Source organism: Pelmatolapia mariae, linkage group LG23, assembly GCF_036321145.2.
Source record: "Pelmatolapia mariae isolate MD_Pm_ZW linkage group LG23, Pm_UMD_F_2, whole genome shotgun sequence".
Classification (NCBI taxonomy): domain Eukaryota; kingdom Metazoa; phylum Chordata; class Actinopteri; order Cichliformes; family Cichlidae; genus Pelmatolapia; species Pelmatolapia mariae.
Genome location: NC_086246.1, coordinates 43,459,478 through 43,480,123, shown reverse-complemented (window position 1 = coordinate 43,480,123; position 20,646 = coordinate 43,459,478). Strand labels below are relative to the sequence as shown.

Below are 20,646 nucleotides of genomic sequence, written 5' to 3'. Positions count from 1 at the left end.
TGATCAAATGTGTGTCTTTGGGATGCACTTTGATATCGCCTGAAGAGCAGTAAGGGCTTATTGGTAACTAAGATTACATTTTTTGGATAGCACTTGCCAACGTTTGTCTGCTGCTAAATGTTCAAAGAGTGCGTGACGACAAGCTAAAAGTCAGTGAAGTTGTTTTTTTTATAATTGAGATTTCTTCAACAAAACAAAAATAAACACAAAAAAGCAACATTGCCATCACTATCTGCGCATCCCTAATGCATGTGCAATAAAAAAAAATGCATTTCTCTCTGCGTGCAATTCTAAGCTCAAATTAACCGTTTCCACCCTGTGTGTCATGCAGCTATTTGGGGCTCTTCTGAGGGGGTGTTGCGCTGATCTCTCCTTTCTGAATCTTTCCAAAAATTCCTTCTCCCACAGGTTAGTCATATCTTTAAGATTACCAAAACAATAAATGGAGCTCCAAATCCAAATCTGAGAAGACATCATCCCTATTTCACCTTAAAGAAGGCATCATCTTTCCGCTCATGTCATTCCGTCTCCATCTTTTTTTCTTTTTTTTTTTGTCGTTATCTTCATTTCTTGCTTAATGGGAAATCAGAAATGTGCTTTGTGGGAATCTCTGGAACATTGTGTTTCCTCTGTGGGGGTGTGTCTACTGCCGTTTAAAAGCAGAACTTTCGGCACAGTCTGCATAGATAAGACTCATGAATATTTAAGCAGAGCTATCTATCATTTGACCCCACTCGCTCCCTCCTCTTACACCAAAGCAATATTCACTCATATTTCTCATTCTTTGTCAGTAGTCTACACTCAGCTCTGCACTCAAATTTACCTGGCATGTCAACAGTGTGACTTCATCTCCTGTGTGTGGTTGGTTTCATCCCATCCCACTCTCTGTATTATCTCTTCACCTCTACATCTTCTCGCTTTGATCCTCTGTGGGGGGGGTTTTCTAATCCAATAGGAAAGTGAAGGATACGCTGCCGTTGTTCCGTCAGTTTTTCAGCTCAGCTTTCAGCCTCACTCATGTCAGCCTGGCCTCTATGAAGCTGCCCCCTGATGTTCTGAGGTACCTACCATGTCACTTCTAATTCTCTATCCAAATATGCTCCCTTTTATCTGAACTCCTCTGCAATAAAGGCTGTGCCAGCGAGACCTTTAATATTCCCTCTGCTTGTCTTTTCCTTGTCCGTCATTTCTCTTCTTTCTGTCTCCGCAGGGCTCTCCTCACAGGGTTAACCTCCAATCCTCATATCAATGACCTTCATCTGGACATCAGCGGCTGTGAGGTGAGAGCTCATCTTCACACCTACACCGGATTTCAACACAGGAGGTGTCCAGGCGGAGTATTGAGCTATAGGTCACCTGTGTTTTCGAATCACTCTGAACCAAATGCACAGTGCAGATGTGAGCTTTAACTTGTGCTTTCGGTTTCATTGACAGGTTTATAGTGCAAGAAAATAGCAAGCTTTCGTGGCCTCCATATGCAGCTGATTTTATTTAAACTGGAGTGTATCAGATGAGTGTATCTTGCATCAGATGCGGTTGAGATAAACCGAAAAGTTTTATTTTCAAATTGGACTTTAAAAGCATTTTGAAAGGGAGTTTGACCAAGGTTAACTTAGTAAAAGTGTTCAGATTATTTACTGCAAGCAGCCATTATCAGTATTTTTAGACTAAAAATTGATCAAATGACCATGCATGTAATTTGACACTTGGTCTCTTGATGGCAAACCAACAAAGAGTTATCAACTTCCCAGCAAAGTTAGTTGGGAGAGTTAGACACTGGTTAACACAGCATAGCACTTAAATGTATTTCCCACAGAAGGGAAGATGGGAGAATGGCAGAATGTAAATATTAGCTTTGCAATTGCCTGGCAGTAGCTAGAAAAATAATAGTGTTTCTGCTGGTTATGTAAATAGACATCTCATAAGTCAGTCTCTTAGGTTCAGCTCACAGTTTTATAGATTTACAGTCGGCAGTTAGAAACTTTACTTTTAAAATGACTTTCTTTTTTTAAAAATTCATCTTTTTTTTGTGCGGGGATGGGGGGGGGGGGGGGGGGGGGTGCTTTTAATGTTTACCCCCTGTCACCATCATAAGCTTCTCCTCACAGGTAGATGTATGCGTCCTGCTGCCAAATGATGTGATTGAAGGAAAGAAATTAATATCACTGTAAATGTAAAAGAATTAAGTTATATTTTAGATTTGTAGCCTTTCAGTATTTGTCAAATTTATAGTGATATCTGTTGATATATGTCAAAGCACCCCAAACACAAATACCTCTAAATTATATTTATGTACTTGTAATTGTAGTTCATTCCAACACTAAATACTGTAAGGGCAGAAGTGTCAGTTATATTAGAATACGACTGTCAACTGCCAAAAATCTGTTAATTTAAAACTGTAAATCTGTTATGCTTTTACTTATTTTACTAGATTTAAAGAGCTTACTAATGATAATCCTATATATTTTAAGTAAATCAAAAAAAGAGCTAAGCTAAACAGTACAGAGGATTGTGTACTGAAGCGTAAAGGGTTTCCCCTCTCTTTGAGCTGAACTGCTGCAGATCGCAAACAAAGCAAAGCTTGCAGGGACATAAATCCATAAATTTGCCCCACTGTGGAAAAATGGAACAATTCCCCAAAGACTGAAGTTAAAATGACTCTGATTCATAGCTGTGCACATGTTAGTTTTCCCATCTGTCTCTATCTCTCTCCAGCTAAGGTCTGCAGCAGCTGCTGTAATCCAGGAACTCTTCCCTAGAGTCTCCTCCATCGCCACTCTCGATATCTCCGACAACGGTACAGTGGCACGCTGCAGAACATCCCACCGTGACCTTGACTTTTTGTCCTCGGGCAGCTGAGGTTGGCGTGGGCTGCTAATGGGTCGTACCATGTCGAGCTGTGTGTGTGTGTGTGTGTGTGTTTTGACAGGTCTTGACGCAGACTTACTCACAGTCCTGCCAGCCCTCTCTAGACACCCTTCCCTCAAACACCTTCATCTGGGCAAGAACTTCAACATCAAAAACAGGTGCTGTCAGTGCTCTCTGTCACGCTTTACTGCAGTTATTTATGGATATACCCTATGCGCATGACTGTGTGTGTATCTGAGCACAAACATGCTTGCACTGCATATGCCAGCTTGAATATACACATTTGTTCTTGTAGTTCTGTTTTCATAAGTAGCTGCCATTCCTCAGGCAGCAGGAGATGACTCGACCCAGCTCATCCTGCTTTGTTTCCGTGTTTGTCTCCATGGTTTGTGTCTGCAGGGTTCTGGATGAAGTGTTGCAGAAGCTAGTTCAACTCATACAAGAAGAAGAATGTGTGAGTAACTAGAATAGATATACAAAAATTAAAGGGCAATGTGCTTTGATTGCAAACAGTAGAAATAGAAAAAACATAAATCAGCTGCAGAGACAATAAAATTCATCATATTCTGCAAAGATAAACTTAATTGACTTTTAGTTAATTAAATTATTAAAATGATAAATAATGTTTTTTTCAGAAGACTGAATGATTACATATATTTGTTTGTGTCAAATTCAAAATGAGAATAGATTTTGTACATCTATTTTTTCCCATATGTCAACTTTCTTTATACTGCTTTAAATTAAAATTAGGGTTCTGCTTACAGTTAAAATACTGCTCAGATTCCTGGGCACATAATTTTTGCATTATGTTTCACTGGAGATGTGTCACCGTTTCATCAATTATTACTGTTCCTCTGTTAACATTGTGGGCGCAGTGTCTATATCACTACACATATTGTGAATAATTCATGCAAACAGCATGTAAAGTCAAGTCAAAGCACTATTTACTAAATGTCACCTCCTGGCTTCTCGTGCTTCTTTTCTTTTTCCTGAACAGTCTTCTCCGCTTCGTTTATTAACTCACATGCTTGTAACCCCTCCCTCTATAGGCCCTTCAGTCTTTGTCCCTCTGTGACTCACGCCTTCGTTCTCGGGGCACTGTGCTAGTCAACGCCCTGGGTAGCAACACCTGCTTGAGAAAAGTGGATCTGAGCGGGAATAGCATGGAAGACATTGGAGCCAAGATGCTGAGCAAAGCCCTTCAAATCAACACAACACTCAGGTGAAGGAAAGACTAAGTGCAAAGTTTTTTTCCTGCGTTTCTGCAGTCTTTGCAGTGACTTGCGCTCTGTATGGAAGTTTGTATTCTATGCAACTCTGACCTTGCCCTGCAGGAGTGTGACATGGGATCGCAACAACACCTCCGCAGCAGGATTTCTCGATGTGGCCCGAGCACTTGAACAGTAAGAGTGTTAAAAAATATATATTATCAACATCTATTCTGTATGTATGCCCACTGGACTCTAATCAATAAATAAGAGCATGTCTTACACATCTACTGCTAGAACTATTTTTAAGAAATGTTATTAAAGAATGTTTGAGAACATTTAACCATGTTGCTGAGCTGAGCAAATTGTTGTTTTCCACTTTGCTATCTTAAATGGTCCAGACTTGCCTTTAGGCAAAAGATGACATGGTTGCAAGGATCAAAGTATTACTCAGTCACTGAATGGCACAGGAAAAATATTTTAGGATGAGCTCTGTCCAGTGGGGATATTAACCTTAACTAACCCTGGAATCTGTAACCCACTTTATTTTCTCTTTTTAGTCTCTTACTGTCTCCCTTAATAACTTGTCCCTTCCCTCGTTTTCTGCTTTTTCCTCTCAGTAATTTCACCTTACAGTACATGCCTCTACCCCTAAGTGACATCAGCCAGGCGTACCGCAGTGCCCCTGAGAGGACAGAGCAGGCGTTGACCAAGGTTGGGACGGTTGGAGTAAAGCCACCAATACAGTTATTACAGTACTACTTAAAACTGGGAAGATTAAAAAAGCTTAATAGCTTCTTCATCAGTGGCCTGGGGACCGTTGGGGTAACTCAAAAACAGAGATAAAGAGCCCTACCTAACAACCGTAATCCCTAAAAGCTTTCAACCTGCAGGAAACGCTAGAGGGATTTAATTAAATTCTTCTAGTTCACAACAAAACACCTTGGTGTTGACTCTTCAAAATTAATTTCTGCCCTTTTTATAAATTCATCAAATGCTTTGAGGTCATAAATGACCAGATGTTTATGACTGTAGACAAAGACATTATCCGAAGCAAATGAAAACAAATATGAGATATTTTAATGAAAACTTTGTGTGCTCAAAGAAGCATGTTGTGCAAAAATTTGGACCTCTGGAGGAATCTGTGTAGTTTCGCACAAAACAGTGAAATTCATCAAGAGATGACGAGGTTTATCTAAAAGCTTCATATGTCTGAGATGAAGCTGTACTACAGGCTTGTTGGGAAAGCAAGTTCATCTTAAGCCTAACTTTGAAAGAATGTTTTCTTCATATGTTCTTAAGTTTCTGCAGCACTTAAGACTGAGTGTAAGCGCCTACCGTAAAGAGCCTCTTAACATATTCTGTTTGCGGTGCCGACAAACAGACAGTGGCGAATAAATGTGCAATCATTTTGTTCATTTATTTTTCTGTTTACTTGTTTATGAATACATATGTAAACTCAAACAGCATCGGGAAAGTGGCATTTTAGGAGATTGGTAAATTAGACTTAACAAGCAAATTCTAGTTATTACTGTAATTATTTCTCTCTTGAGGAAAGAAGAGGGACAAGGGCTTTGGATAAAGGCTGTGTTAATTTCTAAGAGCTTTAGGGAGCCACCTCTAAAGCTTTAACAAGGATTCTACAGTCATCTTAGTCTTAAGATGCTTTTGTTGCTTGTTGTAAAATGACAGCACCCTCTACTTGGCTCTTTGCACTTTCTTCCTTCTGCTGAAATCTACTTCTTGCATTGCCACCTCTTATGTTCTGTTTGTGCTCTTCATGTTTTCATGGTGAGAGTATAATCGTGATAATCGCTTTGCCGCACAGATCCAGCGTGCTCTGGTGAGGAACAACCAGACTCAGCGCTTCTCTCAGAGACAGGCTTTGCGGCTCCATCAGGGCCTGGTCACCAGCACCGCCGAACAGGTAGGGCTTGTCAGCGTGCGCTTACATCTGCGTCTGTTTGTGAGTGTTTGCACTTGTAACACTCCCCCGCCTGTCTGTTTCCAAGGTGATGGAGCGCCTCTGTGTGCGTGTCCAGCAGCAGGTGTGTTTATTACGGGGCGTCGGAGAGATGGAGGAGATTCAAGCTGCAAAACAAGTGCTAAAAGAGGCGAGGAACTCTCGCGCTGTGAGTGATGTGAAATGTGCAAGCGTAGTATTTGCATTTTTGTCACACTGAATATGAATGAATCCTTTCTCTATGGTGCTCCAAGCTCTACCCTTCACTGTGTGAGCTCGCTCATGTGCTGTCTGTGGATGGGCCGGTGCGGCAGAGACTCGACTCCTTGGCTGGCGAACTTGCCAAAGCTGCTGACAAGGAGCTGCAGGTACATCTAGCAGCCTCTTTTTTTGACACTGTGATATGTAACAGATGACAGAGTCACCGATCGCTGGCATCCATTGCAGGTGATTGTCGACTCCATGGTGTCTCTGTGCCGCGAGCTCTGCCCTCTATCTTCTTCTGCAGCAGAGAGATTAAGCCCACCCCTCTCATCTGTCTCTGAGCGTGTGTCCATCCCTCGCTCTGCCATTCGCACTGCCCTTATGGAAAGAGCAGCACAGGACATTCACAGAGCCTTGGAGTAAGTGAGACGATGAAGCAGCAACAATAAGTCTGAATTTGATAAGAGGAATATTGATTTGCTCTCACTTTTACCAAGCTTCTTCCCGTCAGTCTCTCCCTTTCCTCTAACCCAATCTTCTGCAGAGAAGTAAAGCTGTCAGTGGTTTCCTATCTCACCAACTCCATCGTGGACCAGATCCTTCAGGAGCTCTATGCCACCCATAAGAACCTGGTAAACACAAAGCATTTACTGTGAAACTGTAAAGGATAAACAGGTTTTGTTTGGAGCAAAAAGTTTAGGAGTGCTGTCTTTCTCAGACTCGGCAGGTCTCTCATCTTAAATGCTGGGAGGGGACGTGTGAAGATGGGACAGGCTGGAGGTTTAACAGGCACAGGGACTCTCTGGACATCACAGATGAAGAGCTCAGCACCAGCATAGTGAGTGAACTTACGTGTGTTTTGGGACCCATATACGAAAAATATTCAATTAAATATTTAAAGTCAATTCAGTTTTATTGATATAATGCTAAATCGCAAAAACAGCCAAGAAGCAAAACCCCAACAGTCAAACAACCCCCTGTAAGAAAGCACTTGGCAATAGTGGAAAGGAAAAACTCCCTTTTAACAGGAACAAAACCTCCAGCAGAACCAGGCTCAGGGAGTGGGAGCCATCTGCCGCCACCAGTTGGAGGGTGAAGGGAGTACACCTCACAAATTGGGAATTTGTGATTTTCTACATGCCTTCAATTGTGGTCGCTACCACAATCGCTATCAAATTTTCCAGAAAATTCAACCTCCCAGAATTTTTTGTTGAACTTCAGCTACACTTTTGAAATTGCATATTCCTGAAGTCATAGCAGCAGAGCGTTACCCAGGGTTCATGTGCTCCGATGTTAAATGAGCGGTTGCGAGAGGCACAGAGTTTAATTTTTCAATTTCTTTGTTTACTTTAAATCATTCATTTTTTGTAACTGTTTATCCAATTCAAACTGGGCTGGAGCCGGTGGGCCAGTCTAGTCACCAGTCCATCACAGGGCCAACACAGAGAGATGGATAAACATCCACACTCAGGGCCAGTTTCAAATTTTCAAATTGCCATTTAACCTAACACCAATGTCTTTGAACTAAGGGAGGAAGTCACAGTACCTTGAGGAAGCATCCAAGCTCCAGAACACACAGAAAGACCCATTTGAACCAGGTGGTTGAGACTACAAACCCTCTAATTGTAAAGCAGTAATAGTAAACACTGCACCAACATGCCATCTACATGAAATGAGATAAGGATGCCATTAGCAAATATGAAATGATAACTAAATGTAAATGTTTACAGGAAATGTTTTACTTTTTTTTAGTATGCTCAATTTTATCAACACAAACGGGCTGAGGGGGCTTTTTTACGTGTAGCCCTCTCCATTTGATCTTTTCTTGCTATCAAACAAAATCATTTCAGAGATTTGAATTAATTTTATCCCATCTAACATTACCTCTTAGCAATCTTTAGCAAATTGAAAAAGCCCAGGAAGTAGGGGTCCCCCCCCCACCTCATTGCCTTCAGCATTTATTTTGCCTCTGAGCAGCTAGCTGTAGAAACTGAATTCCTGGAGTTATGATAAAGTATCATGACTCTCATGAAGACCCTGAAGTAGTGTGATTTCACATATATTAGTCTAATATTTCAAGCCGTTTTCAATTTGTGTCTGACATGGAAAGGAGAATTGTTTCTCAGTTTTGTATTTTGTTGCATAATCGCAATATTTCATGTTTGTCATTGCAATCATATATGCATCAGCGAGTGTGCTGATTAAATTAGGTTTACGATCCCCTGCTTGTTTATCCCGTTATTAAACTTGAGCACTACAGCTAAGGCAAAAACAGTGTTTCAGTAGTGACAAAACTTGCAGGAATGAGGACTTTTTCCTCCGGGGTTTGACATTTGAAACATTAAGCTGACTTTCCTGACAGGAACACTACAGTTAAAGGTCAGAAATATTGAAAGGCTCCTACTCCTTCACTGGAGACGCTTTAACAATACTTGAATTGATGATGTATAGTCAGTACAATTGTGTTTTGGCCTTTAGAAGCTTCTACTGATTGTAGTGATTGAAGCACGATATTGAATGTCCATGTTTCAAAAGGCCAATAATTGCTACCCTGAAAGCCTGACTGGCATTAAACAGAAATCAAGTTATTGTTAGATACAATAGACGATGGACAATGAAGAAAAAGCAGGCTTTTTATAGATGAATATTTAAGTTTGTGGCTCTGCATGATGTTGATGCAAAAAATTCTGAAGTTATTAAAATGTTCTTATCTTCTTATGGAGCAGCTACACCTCCTTCCCTTTCCCAGTTTTAAAATGAGTTCTCAGCTATGTGCTGTATCTACATTTTCTCATTAACAGTAAATTAGAGCTTTTGTCTGTCTATTAGTTGCAGAATTCTTCTTATCATCTCTCCAAATGAGAAAAATAAACCTGAAACCAAATATTATCTGAATGTTACCAATATGGCTGAAATGTCGGGAGGCTGAATAAACCTGAAAAAAGGAAAAAAAGCTAATTTCTGCTGACGCACTAAAACAGCAGCTCAGTATCTACAAGACAGCAGGTAAAACTGCAGGAGCAAAACCGTTCCCCTGACATTATCTCAAGAATCTACTGTAAGTACGGGACTTTATACATCACAGTCTGCTCAATCATTACCTGCAAGGAATTTGAAACATTGCTATTTCATTGAGTAATACAGCTAGTGAAGATTGTTGTATTGCAAAAATGAAACCAATACCTTGCTTTCTCAACTAATACATCATGGACATTGTAGGCTTCAGTACTTTGGTGTCTCGACTTTTTAATGAAATGCATTTGATCAAGCTTCATTTCACATATTTTACACAATCACAGTCCGGGTCAATATTCTTTTTTTTTTTTTTTTTTTTTTTTTTTTTTTTTTTTTTAAACCTGTCCCGTTTGGTTCTTTTGCCATCAGAATTATTGTCTAAAGGCGAAGAAAGATGCCCAACGGATTTACTTTACCAAATGGACCATCCCAGCCTTGCCGTAATGGTCCATTTGATTTACCTTTTATTGTTTATTTTATTTTATTATTTTTTTTACTTGCTAGATACGGGACAGGGGAAAAGAAAAGGGAGAAAGAAAGAGGGGGGAAAAAACAAAAAAACAACAAAAAAAAAAAAAACAGCGGAGAAGAGGGACGGGGATAAAGGGCAAAAAACAAAAACCAACAAAATAAGCAGACAAAAAATACATATATCGATCACCTGGATCACCTGTTGAGAAAGAAAAAAGAAAACAAGCAGAAGAAAACGAGAGTAATAGAATAAACAACATCACAATGATATATGGGAATATAACACTACATACTTAATATTAAACATTATTGTGCAGCACGTAAGATCGACAGCGCACAGTGTGCTTTGAGGTAGGAGCCAAAAAGGGTGTAGTTTGTGTGTGTGATCACCTGTGTGTACACCTGTGAGCATGAGCGCGCTTGTATTTAAAAGGTTCCTTAATGTAATGATCTGCTAGAGGGTGTGGGGGGCCACTGCCCCGTCCTCCAGGGCATGAAGCAGGTATGGAGGAGATCAAAACTCCAGACATCCAGAGGCCCCCAGAACACAAGAGACCAAGGAAGACCAACAGAGGGGCAGCCGCGCCACTGTCCCAGAAAGAGCTGAGGAGAGTCCCAGATGAGGGATCACTCAGCAGCCGCGGAGCAGAAGCCAGGGGGGGTTGCAGTGACGTGCCCGTGAGCTCCGCCGGCAGCCAGCTGTGCCTGAGTGACCGAGCCCCAGGCCGAGAGGCCGAGGGCACCCCACCCCCGAAGTGGCCCGAGCGAGCCCCAGGTTCCAGGCCCCGATAAGCAGCCACCAAGGAGTGAGCCGGTGTGTACCCGGACGCCCACCCCCGGACACAAAGAACCACCAACGCATCGATGTCTGAGGGCGTCTGCCACCGGCAGGGGAAGTGGTGGGGGGAGATAGGCCTCCAAACCTTGGAGGGCCTGAGATGTCCCCAGAGAGGTGGCGTCTGATACCCAACCTGACATATAGACACAGACATACAGGCACACTCAAATACAAACATCCATTCCCACCCTCATGCTCTCATAGGCAATTACTCCACACTCAACCAACGTGGAGACAGACATAAAGAGACGCTGTACACACAATCACACTCCCCAAGCGTACTCTAAGAACCGGGTCTAGGTACCCTTGCCCCTGGAGGGGGAAACTGCACCCAGACCCAGGTGGTGTTACCCTTTTCCCTGCAGTGGGGAGAAGCAGACTGCCCCGACTCCGCAGCAGCAGGGAGGCCCCACACACCAGACCCCAGTCGGACGGCCAACTCCTCCTCCTAGCCCCCCGCTCCAGCAGGCCGCAGAGACCGGGGGTGTGAGAAGACTCCAAACCTCCCTCTACCCGCTCATATGTAGTGTTGATGTATATGTGTTCTAAGGTGCAATTAAAACCCAGGAGGGCATGGAGCTACCTGCCAGAGAGCAGCAGGTAAGCGCATAGCCCCTCCTGCTAGCCCTCAATGTCTACATGTATTTAAAATTGAGAGGTGGGCAACGACGCCAGGGGTGAGGTGTACACCCTGATGGTAATTTGGAGTCCGTGTTGTGAGCCCACCCCCAAGATCCTATATGTATGTGTTATGAGAGTGTGAGTAATGTGAATGTCTAAGTTGTGAGATAAAATTGAGGCAGAGGCAGCCAGAAGGGGACAGAGGGGGGGGATGCCTCCTCTGCACCCTGGTGACACACCCCTACCCCAAGGCCCTGCATGTGTGGGTGATTGTGGTGGAGCGGGAAGAGGGAGGCAGCTGGAGATGGGGAGGGAAGAAAGGGAGGGGCAAGTGACCCCTCCCTGGGGCCAGCTCCCCCGCTGACCCCAGTAGGCACCCCCATGCTCTGCAACCCGCCAGGGAAAGGGGGCCCAGGCCCATCCGGACCAGGGCCCAGTGCAGCAGCGCCGCCCGGCCCCACAGAGCCCGGGACAGCCCACCCGACCCCACTACAGAGAAAACTGCACCCACCCCATCATCCACTCATCTTCCAGACTACACAAGACAATAGACGCCCAGGCTGAGATCTTCCTCCACCTCTCCTATATCTCCCCCTCCTGCAGAGAGAATTCCTGAGGAGAGGAAAGCTCCTGCAAGATGTGACAACCTCCCCCACCAGTTGAAGAGTCCCCCAGGTGGCTCGATGCACTGGCGGCGCCCTGCGCCAGGACTGGGCCCCCATATACCCACCCGCCCACAACCCCAGCAACACACCAACCAGGACCCGAGCCCCCGAGGCCCGGCCAGGGCCCCAGCCCAGAGACGGAGCGCCCCCAGAACCTCACGCCCGTCCCGGACCCACCCAGGGGCAGCCAGGCTACCAGGTCAGTAACCCACGTCCGTCAGCACAGACCCTCCCCTAGCCCCGCTGCACGCAGCCACGAGGAAACCGTCACCTAAGAGCCAACAGAGCCCTTAATTGGCCATGACCGATACCCCGGGTTGAGCCCCCCAAGGAAGATGCTCCTGGGGAACCCCCCGACGCCCTAAGCCTGTCCCTACCCCCACACCAATCACAACAGTAAAGGTGGGACCAAACTATGACCCCCCACCCCCACTAGGTGATGGAGCTGATCAAAGGAGCCCAGAGCAATTGATCTGATGTGGTGGCAGTGGCTGTATCAAGACTAATGTAATCTAATAGATAATTTCTATACTGGTTAGAATTAAGATTATTTTTATTTTTCCAGTTCATGAGGACTGTTTTCTTGGCTATGCATAGGGCAGTGAAAACCATATGGGCTATATTCTTTTCTGAAGTGACATTATCTAAGCTGCCCAACAAACACACTAAAGGAGAAGTTGGAATGTTACATTTCAGACACTTCGATAAGTCTTCACATATCTCACGCCAAAACTTCTGAACTGGTGGACAGAACTAAAGAGCGTGGATATAATTGTCCAGTGAATTGGTTTGGCAGTGTGAGCAGTTGTTGGTAGACGTAAAGCCCATCTTGAACATCCGATGACCTGTATAGTGCACTATTTTGTATTGAATTAATTTTAACCAGCTGATGAAAGAAGATCCAAAACCAAATTTGTGTAAAGTTGCAAATAGAAATTTCCAGTTAACTCTGTCAAACGCTTTTTCTGCATCTAAAGAAAATATTGTAGTTTCAAGGTTTTTACTGTATGAGTAGTCTATCAAATTAAGTAATCTACGTGTATTTGTTGATGAGTGCCTACCTTTTATGAAACCAGTTTGGTCAGGATGAATTAAGAGGGGGGTTATTTTCTCTAGTCTCTTCGAGAGAGCTTTGCAGATTATTTTAAGGTCTACATTTATAAGGGATATTGGACGATAGCTTGAGGGATATACAGGGTCTTTGCCTGGTTTTAGCAGGAGATTAATGTTTGCAAAATTCATATTTGATGGGAGTCTGCCATTTTCTTTGATTTCCAACAGCGTTCTGTAAAAAATTGGGGCTAAAATCGTCCAGAATTCTTTGTAGAATTCTGCAGGAAAGCCGTCTGGACCTGGAGCCTTATTATTGGGCATACTTATCAGGGCTTCCTGGAGTTCACCTGGTGTCAGTGGCGAATCCAATGCCATTGCTTGAGAGTCTAATAATTTTGGGAGAGTTATGTTGTCTAAAAACTGATCAATTTCCTTTTTAGATGGGTTTATTTGTGGTGAATACAACGTTTTATAGAAATCCCTGAAGATGTTGTTTATTTGTTTTGGGTCATATACTGTATTCCCAGATGAGTCTTGAACAGCACATAGAGTTGTTTTTTCTTTATTTATTTTTAGCTGGTTTGCTAGAAATTGACCGGATTTATTACCATGTTCATAATTTTGTAAGCGTAGTCTTTGTACTAAGAATTTTGTTTTTTTATCAATTATCTCATTTAATTCTAGTTTTGTTTTGCGTATTTTGTTCAATGTTTCCTGATCTTGGTCGGACGCATAGGCTTCTTCTAGTGATTTGATGGTTTTTTCTAATTCCTGGATATTTTTGTTTTCTTTTTTCTTTTTATGTGATGAGAAAGAAATTATTTTACCTCTCATCACAGCTTTCCCTGCTTCCCATAGAACAGAAGCTGATGTTCCGGGAGTGTCATTAAAGTCTAAATATGAAGTCCATTCTTTTTTAAAATATTTAATAAAGTCTTCATCTTTAAGCAGTGATGTATTAAATCTCCAGTTTTTACTAGGCGTAGTATTATTCTTGTGCATTAGTGTTAAAGATACAGGAGCATGATCGCTGACAGCTATAGGGTGAATCTCAGTGTCTGAAATGTCCCTCAGCAGTGAGCTGCTGACCAAAAAATAATCCAGACGAGAGTAGGAGTGATGAACATGTGAGAAAAAAGTATATTCCTTACTGGTGGGGTGAAGGGAGCGCCATGCATCGCAAAGACCAAAGTCGCTCATATACTGTTTGATTATATTTATGGACTGCCAATTACGCTGAGTTCCTGCTGTATTGAGCCTATCCATTTCTTCATTTAGTCCAAGGTTGAGGTCGCCTCCAAGAACAAGTGTGCCATCTAAGTGTTGGACCACAAAGTGGTCAATATTCTTGAGGGAAGTAAACGGTCTTTGCATTGTCTGCTCTTGTGCCTGATTTTGGTGACGGTAACAGTAATTGCTAATATTACCTGTGGAGATCCTCAAGGATCCGTCCTGGGTCTTTGTGTTATATTTAAAATGTAATTTATTATATTTACGTCTAATTTTGCACTCATAACCTAAGATTCACTTACCTTGATGGGCTATTGATAACATTAGCAGTCTTGTGAAGCTGATGTCTAAATTATGGTACAGTTATATTGCAGATATATAAACCAAATGTTTGAGTTGGCTGACATTTTGACCCCGTTATTGTGCTACTTTCTATTTCAGTCTGGACCAAATTGATCAGACTGGCAGTGCCATCCCTAGTGCAGCACCTCTATCAAGGCCAGAAACACTTAGCCAGCTGTTTTGCTTCTTCTGAAAATCTCTCTGCAGTAATTTATTTTCAATTGGATCTTTAACTTAAAACTTTGGGTTTCCTCAGTCTGTTTTTCTTACCTTTTCAAATCTGTCTCTCCTAACTGTAGCAGGGAGACCTCTGGTTTTTGTCAGCTTATTCTAACATGCCTCATGGCTCCATACACCAACTCCGCAGTTATGGAGAGGTATGTCTACATCACTCCCTAGTGATGTAGACATATAGTGGCTTGCTAAGGTATTCGGCCCCCTTGAACTTTTCCACATTTTGTCACATTACAGCCACAAACATGAATCAATTTTATTGGAATTCCACGTGAAAGACCAATACAAAGTGGTCTACACGTGAGAAGTGGAACGAAAATCATACATGATTCCAAACATTTTAAAAATAAATAACTGCAAAGTGGGGTGTGCGTAATTATTCAGCCCCCTGAGTCAATACTTTGTAGAACCACCTTTTGCTGCAATTACAACTGCCAGTCTTTTAGGGTATGTCTCTACCAGCTTTGCACATCTACAGACTGAAATCCTTGCCCATTCTTCTTTGCAAAACAGCTCCAGCTCAGTCAGATTAGATGGACAGCGTTTGTGAACAGCAGTTTTCAGATCTTGCCACAGATTCTCGTTTGGATTCACATCTGGACTTTGACTGGACCATTCCAGCACATGGATATGTTTTGTTTTAAACCATTCCATTGTTTCCCTGGCTTTATGTTTAGGGTCGTTGTCCTGCTGGAAGGTGAACCTCCGCCCCAGTCTCAAGTCTTTTGCAGACTCCAAGAGGTTTTCTTCAAGATTGCCCTGTATTTGGCTCCATCCATCTTCCCATCAACTCTGACCAGCTTCCCTGTCCCTGCTGAAGAGAAGCACCCCCAGAGCATGATGCTGCCACCGCCATATTTGACAGTGGGGATGGTGTGTTCAGAGTGATGTGCAGTGTTAGTTTTCCGCCACACATAGCGTTTTGCATTTTGGCCAAAAAGTTCCATTTTGGTCTCATCTGACCAGAGCACCTTCTTCCACATGTTTGCTGTGTCCCCCACATGGCTTGTGGCAAACTGCAAACGGGACTTCTTATGGTTTTCTGTTAACAATGGCTTTCTTCTTGCCACTCTTCCATAAAGGCCAACTTTGTGCAGTGCACGACTAATAGTTGTCCTATGGACAGATTCCCCCACCTGAGCTGTAGATCTCTGCAGCTCGTCCAGAGTCACCATGGGCCTCTTGGCTGCATTTCTGATCAGCGCTCTCCTTGTTCGGCCTGTGAATTTAGGTGGACGGCCTTGTCTTGGTAGGTTTACAGTTGTGCCATACTCCTTCCATTTCTGAATGATCGCTTGAACAGTGCTCCGTGGGATGTTTAAGGCTTGGGAAATCTTTTTGTAGCCTAAGCCTGCTTTAAATTTCTCAATAACTTTATCCCTGACCTGTCTGGTGTGTTCTTTGGACTTCATGGTGTCGTTGCTCCCAATATTCTCTTAGACAACCTCTGAGGCCGTCACAGAGCAGCTGTATTCGTACTGACATTAGATTACACACAGGTGCACTCTATTTAGTCAATAGCACTCATCAGGCAGTGTCTATGGGCAACTGACTGCACTCAGACCAAAGGGGGCTGAATAATTACGCACACCCCACTTTGCAGTTATTTATTTGTAAAAAATGTTTGGAATCATGTATGATTTTCGTTCCACTTCTCACGTGTACACCACTTTGTATTGGTCTTTCACATGGAATTCCAATAAAATTGATTCATGTTTGTGGCTGTAATGTGACAAAATGTGGAAAAGTTCAAGGGGTCAAATACTTTTGCAAGCCACTGTACAAATGCACAACAGCACTTCTTCTGATTTGTGGTTGCCACATTTTCTCTACACACAATAAAGTCAGTCTTTTTTCATTGGGCCTACATAATACATATAAGGCCACTCAACTGGGGAAAGGCTTCACTGGGAACATTTTTGCTCTTTCTACATGTGAAATCCATAAGCTTTTGCTGGATTTTAAATAGCACCATGATCAATATGTCTAAAATTTGCGCCTTGATTTGACAAGTCTTCATTGGCAAAAGCGGTGATTGCCCTAAAGGTCGTCTTGTACAATATTTCTGTTGACCTGCTTGCCTGTTTGCATGCGTGTCTCATTCTAATTCCTTCCCTCAGCAACTTTTACTTTTTCTTTTTTCCTCCCAGGACACAATAGCCATTAAGAAGCACAGCTCTAGAACAAGACGAATACGACCTGTCTCCACCAGGCTGAGTGAGTACTGCTGTAAAGCCTATTATCCTCTCTCTTCAGTCTAGCTCTGACCCCTTCCTTGTCTCTCCCGAAGCTCCATTAGCGTTTTCTGTAGTCGGTTTTCCCCTCTTTTCCATCTCTTCTTCTCAGAAGTCTGTTAATGGCTGTTATAATCTAGCCTGAGCCAAGTCTGAGTCACTATATGTCAGAGCAGTTACTGATTGTTTTGAATTTGATGACTTTGAAGCAGAAATGATGACTCCCTGTAATCTCCCCACTCTTTGACAGTTCCTTCTCAGTTTCTTGTCCTCACATCCTCTCTATCCCTTTGTTGCTCCTTGCTGCCATCAGGCCTGTGTGATGATTCCAGCTCCTCTCCACCCCCTTCTGTGCCATCATACTCGTCACCGCTATCCCGTTCGGCATCCTGGGAGGGTCTGTCAGAGCTGCCTACGCAGGGTCTGCCCCTTCATCATGTAACGCGAGTTCGTCCAAGGCCTCCGCGGAGACACAAGGGAGGGCACATCCCGTCTGAGAGAGTAAAGCTGGCCTGATCTTGGCACTGTTTGACACATATTAAAATGTTAAATAATCTGCAGCTGCACCCAATAATTCAGTATACATCACCTTTACGCAAATCTCCAACCATTTATCTATATATCTATGCATAATTCTCCCATTTCCCAAAATATGTGCCTGCTGGCGATGACTGCTATCTTTGCAGAAGTAATCTATTCAAATTGGGTGCCTGCAACTGGATTATGTCATCTCAGTAAAGGCATTGTACTCCATTTGTTTTATTGCAAATACATAACATTCACAAATGAAACCCACTAAACTGACCTCTCGAAAAAGATTTTAAGTGTGTGTTTGTGTCTGTGTGTGCACAGCACTGCAGTGAAAATGGAGGGATAAGCCCTCTGGATGATGGACTCCCTGATTTCTACACGAAAAGAGTGCTCCCTGATAGGTAAGAGTTTGTTTTATATTTGCACTTTGACAATACTTACACTCTGTTAGCAACCTGTCAGCTGTAATTCTCTCCTGACCTTACAAAACATTCCCTGAATATTGCATTTCAAAACTGTATCTCACATTTACTTAAAATTACTGTTGTTTCCCAAAGAGCTCCTACTTTTCCCACCAGTCATCATTTTCCGTTATTTTGCTGCACTTTGAAAATCAGCAGACTTCACGACTGCTGGAGCAGGGTAATCCATCACAGTGAACATATTGTCACCTTTAAATTATTGTTGCATAGTTATGCAGGTGTTTAGTAAGCTGTCCAAGAGTTGGTTGTTTTACCGTGAGTACAAGAAGACATGTTTACACCCGGGTTGCTTTTGGGCTTCTTTATAATTTGAATACATGGGGTTGTGAATACATTTTTTGTTTTGGTTTGTGGGATTTTTTGCAGTCATCACTCTGTGTTGTCAGACTGCCTTTGAATGCGCTAACAGCAAAAAGAGACCATTTTTATTTTTAGACATCTTTGCAATGTCTTGAAAAGATGAATTTTAACTTTTACTTTTTTTTACTTTTTCAACCAAATTTAGACATACAAGGATTTATTTTTAAGGCCATGACTACCTGACAAGATTTAGCCCAGAAAACAATGTCAGTGGTCATTTAGTGCTTGGTGGGTACAGTCAGAAGAAGATTGTTTGTCAGTCTGCAGTAAGATATATTTAGCAGGCTTTGCTTTGGGACAAATCCCCACCCTTCTGTCCACATATTTGGAAAGCATAAGGCAGGGAAAAAATAGCTAGCTTTCATTTGCATACATGGTGAGCAGCAGCAAGACCCTAGCAGAGAACAGAGTAGGCATCAATGACAAAAGGCATCATATTCATTAAGGCAGACACAGAATGCAAAGAAGGAACTGTGGTGGGTTGCAAGGTGTCTTGCAGGTGTGCAGTAAGCATGTGCATGAGAAAACTCTTTAAATACGGTCTTTTTTGTGATTTGCAAACTGGATATTTACAAAGATGAGGATCAACTGAACCATCAGCCGATACGGACTGTTACTGAGATCAGCTGATTTGTTAAACTCGAGGCTGAATTTACCCGAGCTCAGCTAATGCTCTGTTCAGTTTGTGTTGGTAAAAGGAAAATGGGTACATGGGTTGAAGCAATTTTAAAATGTATGATGTGTGTAATACACATCCATGGATTGCATTAGGGGAATTACAAAATAAGAAACTCCAAGATAATTTTTCATCAATCGATATAATGATTTCCATCCGATTATGTAACAAAGAGGGTAACTGTCTCAGTGGCAAGCCAAGAAAAGAAGATAACAAAAGACACAATATGAATAGACAAATTATTGTATTGCACTGAAAGCCAGGCACTCTGAAAAATGTGTCTTTCATAGAACAAAACAGATATTTGTAGCCAAAATCAAACTGCTTATCTTGCTAAGATGCTGAGCTGTCGATTCATTTCAATTCAATTTAGTTAAACACATAGAAAAAACTAATAATGACTTGAAAGTGAACCTGTTTTGCGTTTCCTTCTTTTCTGTCTGTGTATATGGTGCTCCTGGTAATCATGGCCAAAGCTTAAAATAATGAGGTCAGTGTATGTATAAGTACAACTAATCCCTGTAAGCAAAAGGCTCAGGCTTCAAACTGCTCTAACAGCGTTTTTCTACTCTTGGCTCTGTATGGCAGAGAGAAGGGATATCCTAAATATGGTAATCCCAGGCATACATCTCCTACCACCCACTGTTTAGATGGGCTTTTTTGTAAGGGACAACCAATCAGAAGAAAGTTTCCTTAAGGGAAGGATGAAGAAAGCTCAAAAAGCTTGTTTCAGAGGATGAGCTGAGGGGTGCACCAAGGCCTGTTATAAGATGAAAGAATTAGTTTCAAAATCATGCAAAACTATTTTAGTAATGTCCAAGAATAAATATATAGAGGAAATGAGCATAGTGGGTTCCCTTTAATTCTTTGAAAACAATCTCGGGCACCACTTGTAATATCTCAAGATAAATAGGTTTAGTATTTGTTCAGTAGTGTTAGCTGGTTATTTTCCTTATAAACAACAGTAGTCCTACTGTGAAAGCCTGTTGGAAATGGTATTTTATTCTTAATTATGCCTTTTGAAAAGCTGCTTTTGTATGTGGTTACATTTTTTTGATGCACTGTGTTGAGTGTGTTTCTCCGTCAGTGCATTTGATTATATATTTAAACATCAGAATAAAAAGAATTTTTAAAACAGATACCTTCAAAGGGTTGAAAGATTTTCTACTTACTCAGGAGGGGTTTCTGCATCTCTGTTACTTACTCTTTTTTTTCTTTTTACTTTTTTTTTTTTTTTGCAGGCTATGTTTTTGATTATTATTCCTAATTAGTAAATGTGATATTTTTAACATTTCATTATGTTAGTTTGTTGACCAAGATACATTTCCGCAATCTTAGTTCACTAATCCTTCAGTCAAAATGTCTGAAGTTTAACTGACCTCGATTCAGAAGAAAACCCTGCATTTCAAGACATAAGATCAATGATTCTTCCTCCTTTGTTGTGAACCCTGCTGAGTTCTGTCAGCGTGTGTGTTCACACCTTTACTGAGCTGTTATTTTAATTGGCTTATGCTTCGTGATTTTCATAAACCAAGAAGACTGTTTCTGTGGCCAGTGTGTTGTCTGTCTTTGATGCAATCTCATGGCGAGGTTTGGCTCGCTCCTTATGTCCCGCTGTCTGCTCGAACATTCAGAGGCAGATCGAGCAAAT

The 20,646-nt window shown here is 42.1% G+C and overlaps 1 protein-coding gene across 2 annotated transcripts in view; it reads left to right on the top strand.

The window, feature by feature from the left end:
• LOC134620700 (capping protein, Arp2/3 and myosin-I linker protein 3-like) overlaps positions 1-20,646 on the top strand; it is a 46,028-nt gene that overhangs the window by 14,783 nt on the left and 10,599 nt on the right. For both annotated transcript variants that reach the window (XM_063466966.1, XM_063466965.1), the window contains exons 15-32: positions 332-408; positions 956-1,060; positions 1,211-1,280; positions 2,716-2,797; positions 2,930-3,026; positions 3,268-3,322; positions 3,918-4,090; positions 4,203-4,271; positions 4,697-4,790; positions 5,905-6,003; positions 6,089-6,208; positions 6,294-6,407; positions 6,487-6,662; positions 6,788-6,875; positions 6,962-7,081; positions 16,863-16,929; positions 17,260-17,447; positions 17,799-17,878. In XM_063466966.1, the coding sequence (XP_063323036.1) occupies positions 332-408; positions 956-1,060; positions 1,211-1,280; positions 2,716-2,797; positions 2,930-3,026; positions 3,268-3,322; positions 3,918-4,090; positions 4,203-4,271; positions 4,697-4,790; positions 5,905-6,003; positions 6,089-6,208; positions 6,294-6,407; positions 6,487-6,662; positions 6,788-6,875; positions 6,962-7,081; positions 16,863-16,929; positions 17,260-17,447; positions 17,799-17,878 (1,874 nt within the window). The remainder of the gene's footprint in view (positions 1-331; positions 409-955; positions 1,061-1,210; positions 1,281-2,715; positions 2,798-2,929; positions 3,027-3,267; positions 3,323-3,917; positions 4,091-4,202; positions 4,272-4,696; positions 4,791-5,904; positions 6,004-6,088; positions 6,209-6,293; positions 6,408-6,486; positions 6,663-6,787; positions 6,876-6,961; positions 7,082-16,862; positions 16,930-17,259; positions 17,448-17,798; positions 17,879-20,646) is intronic.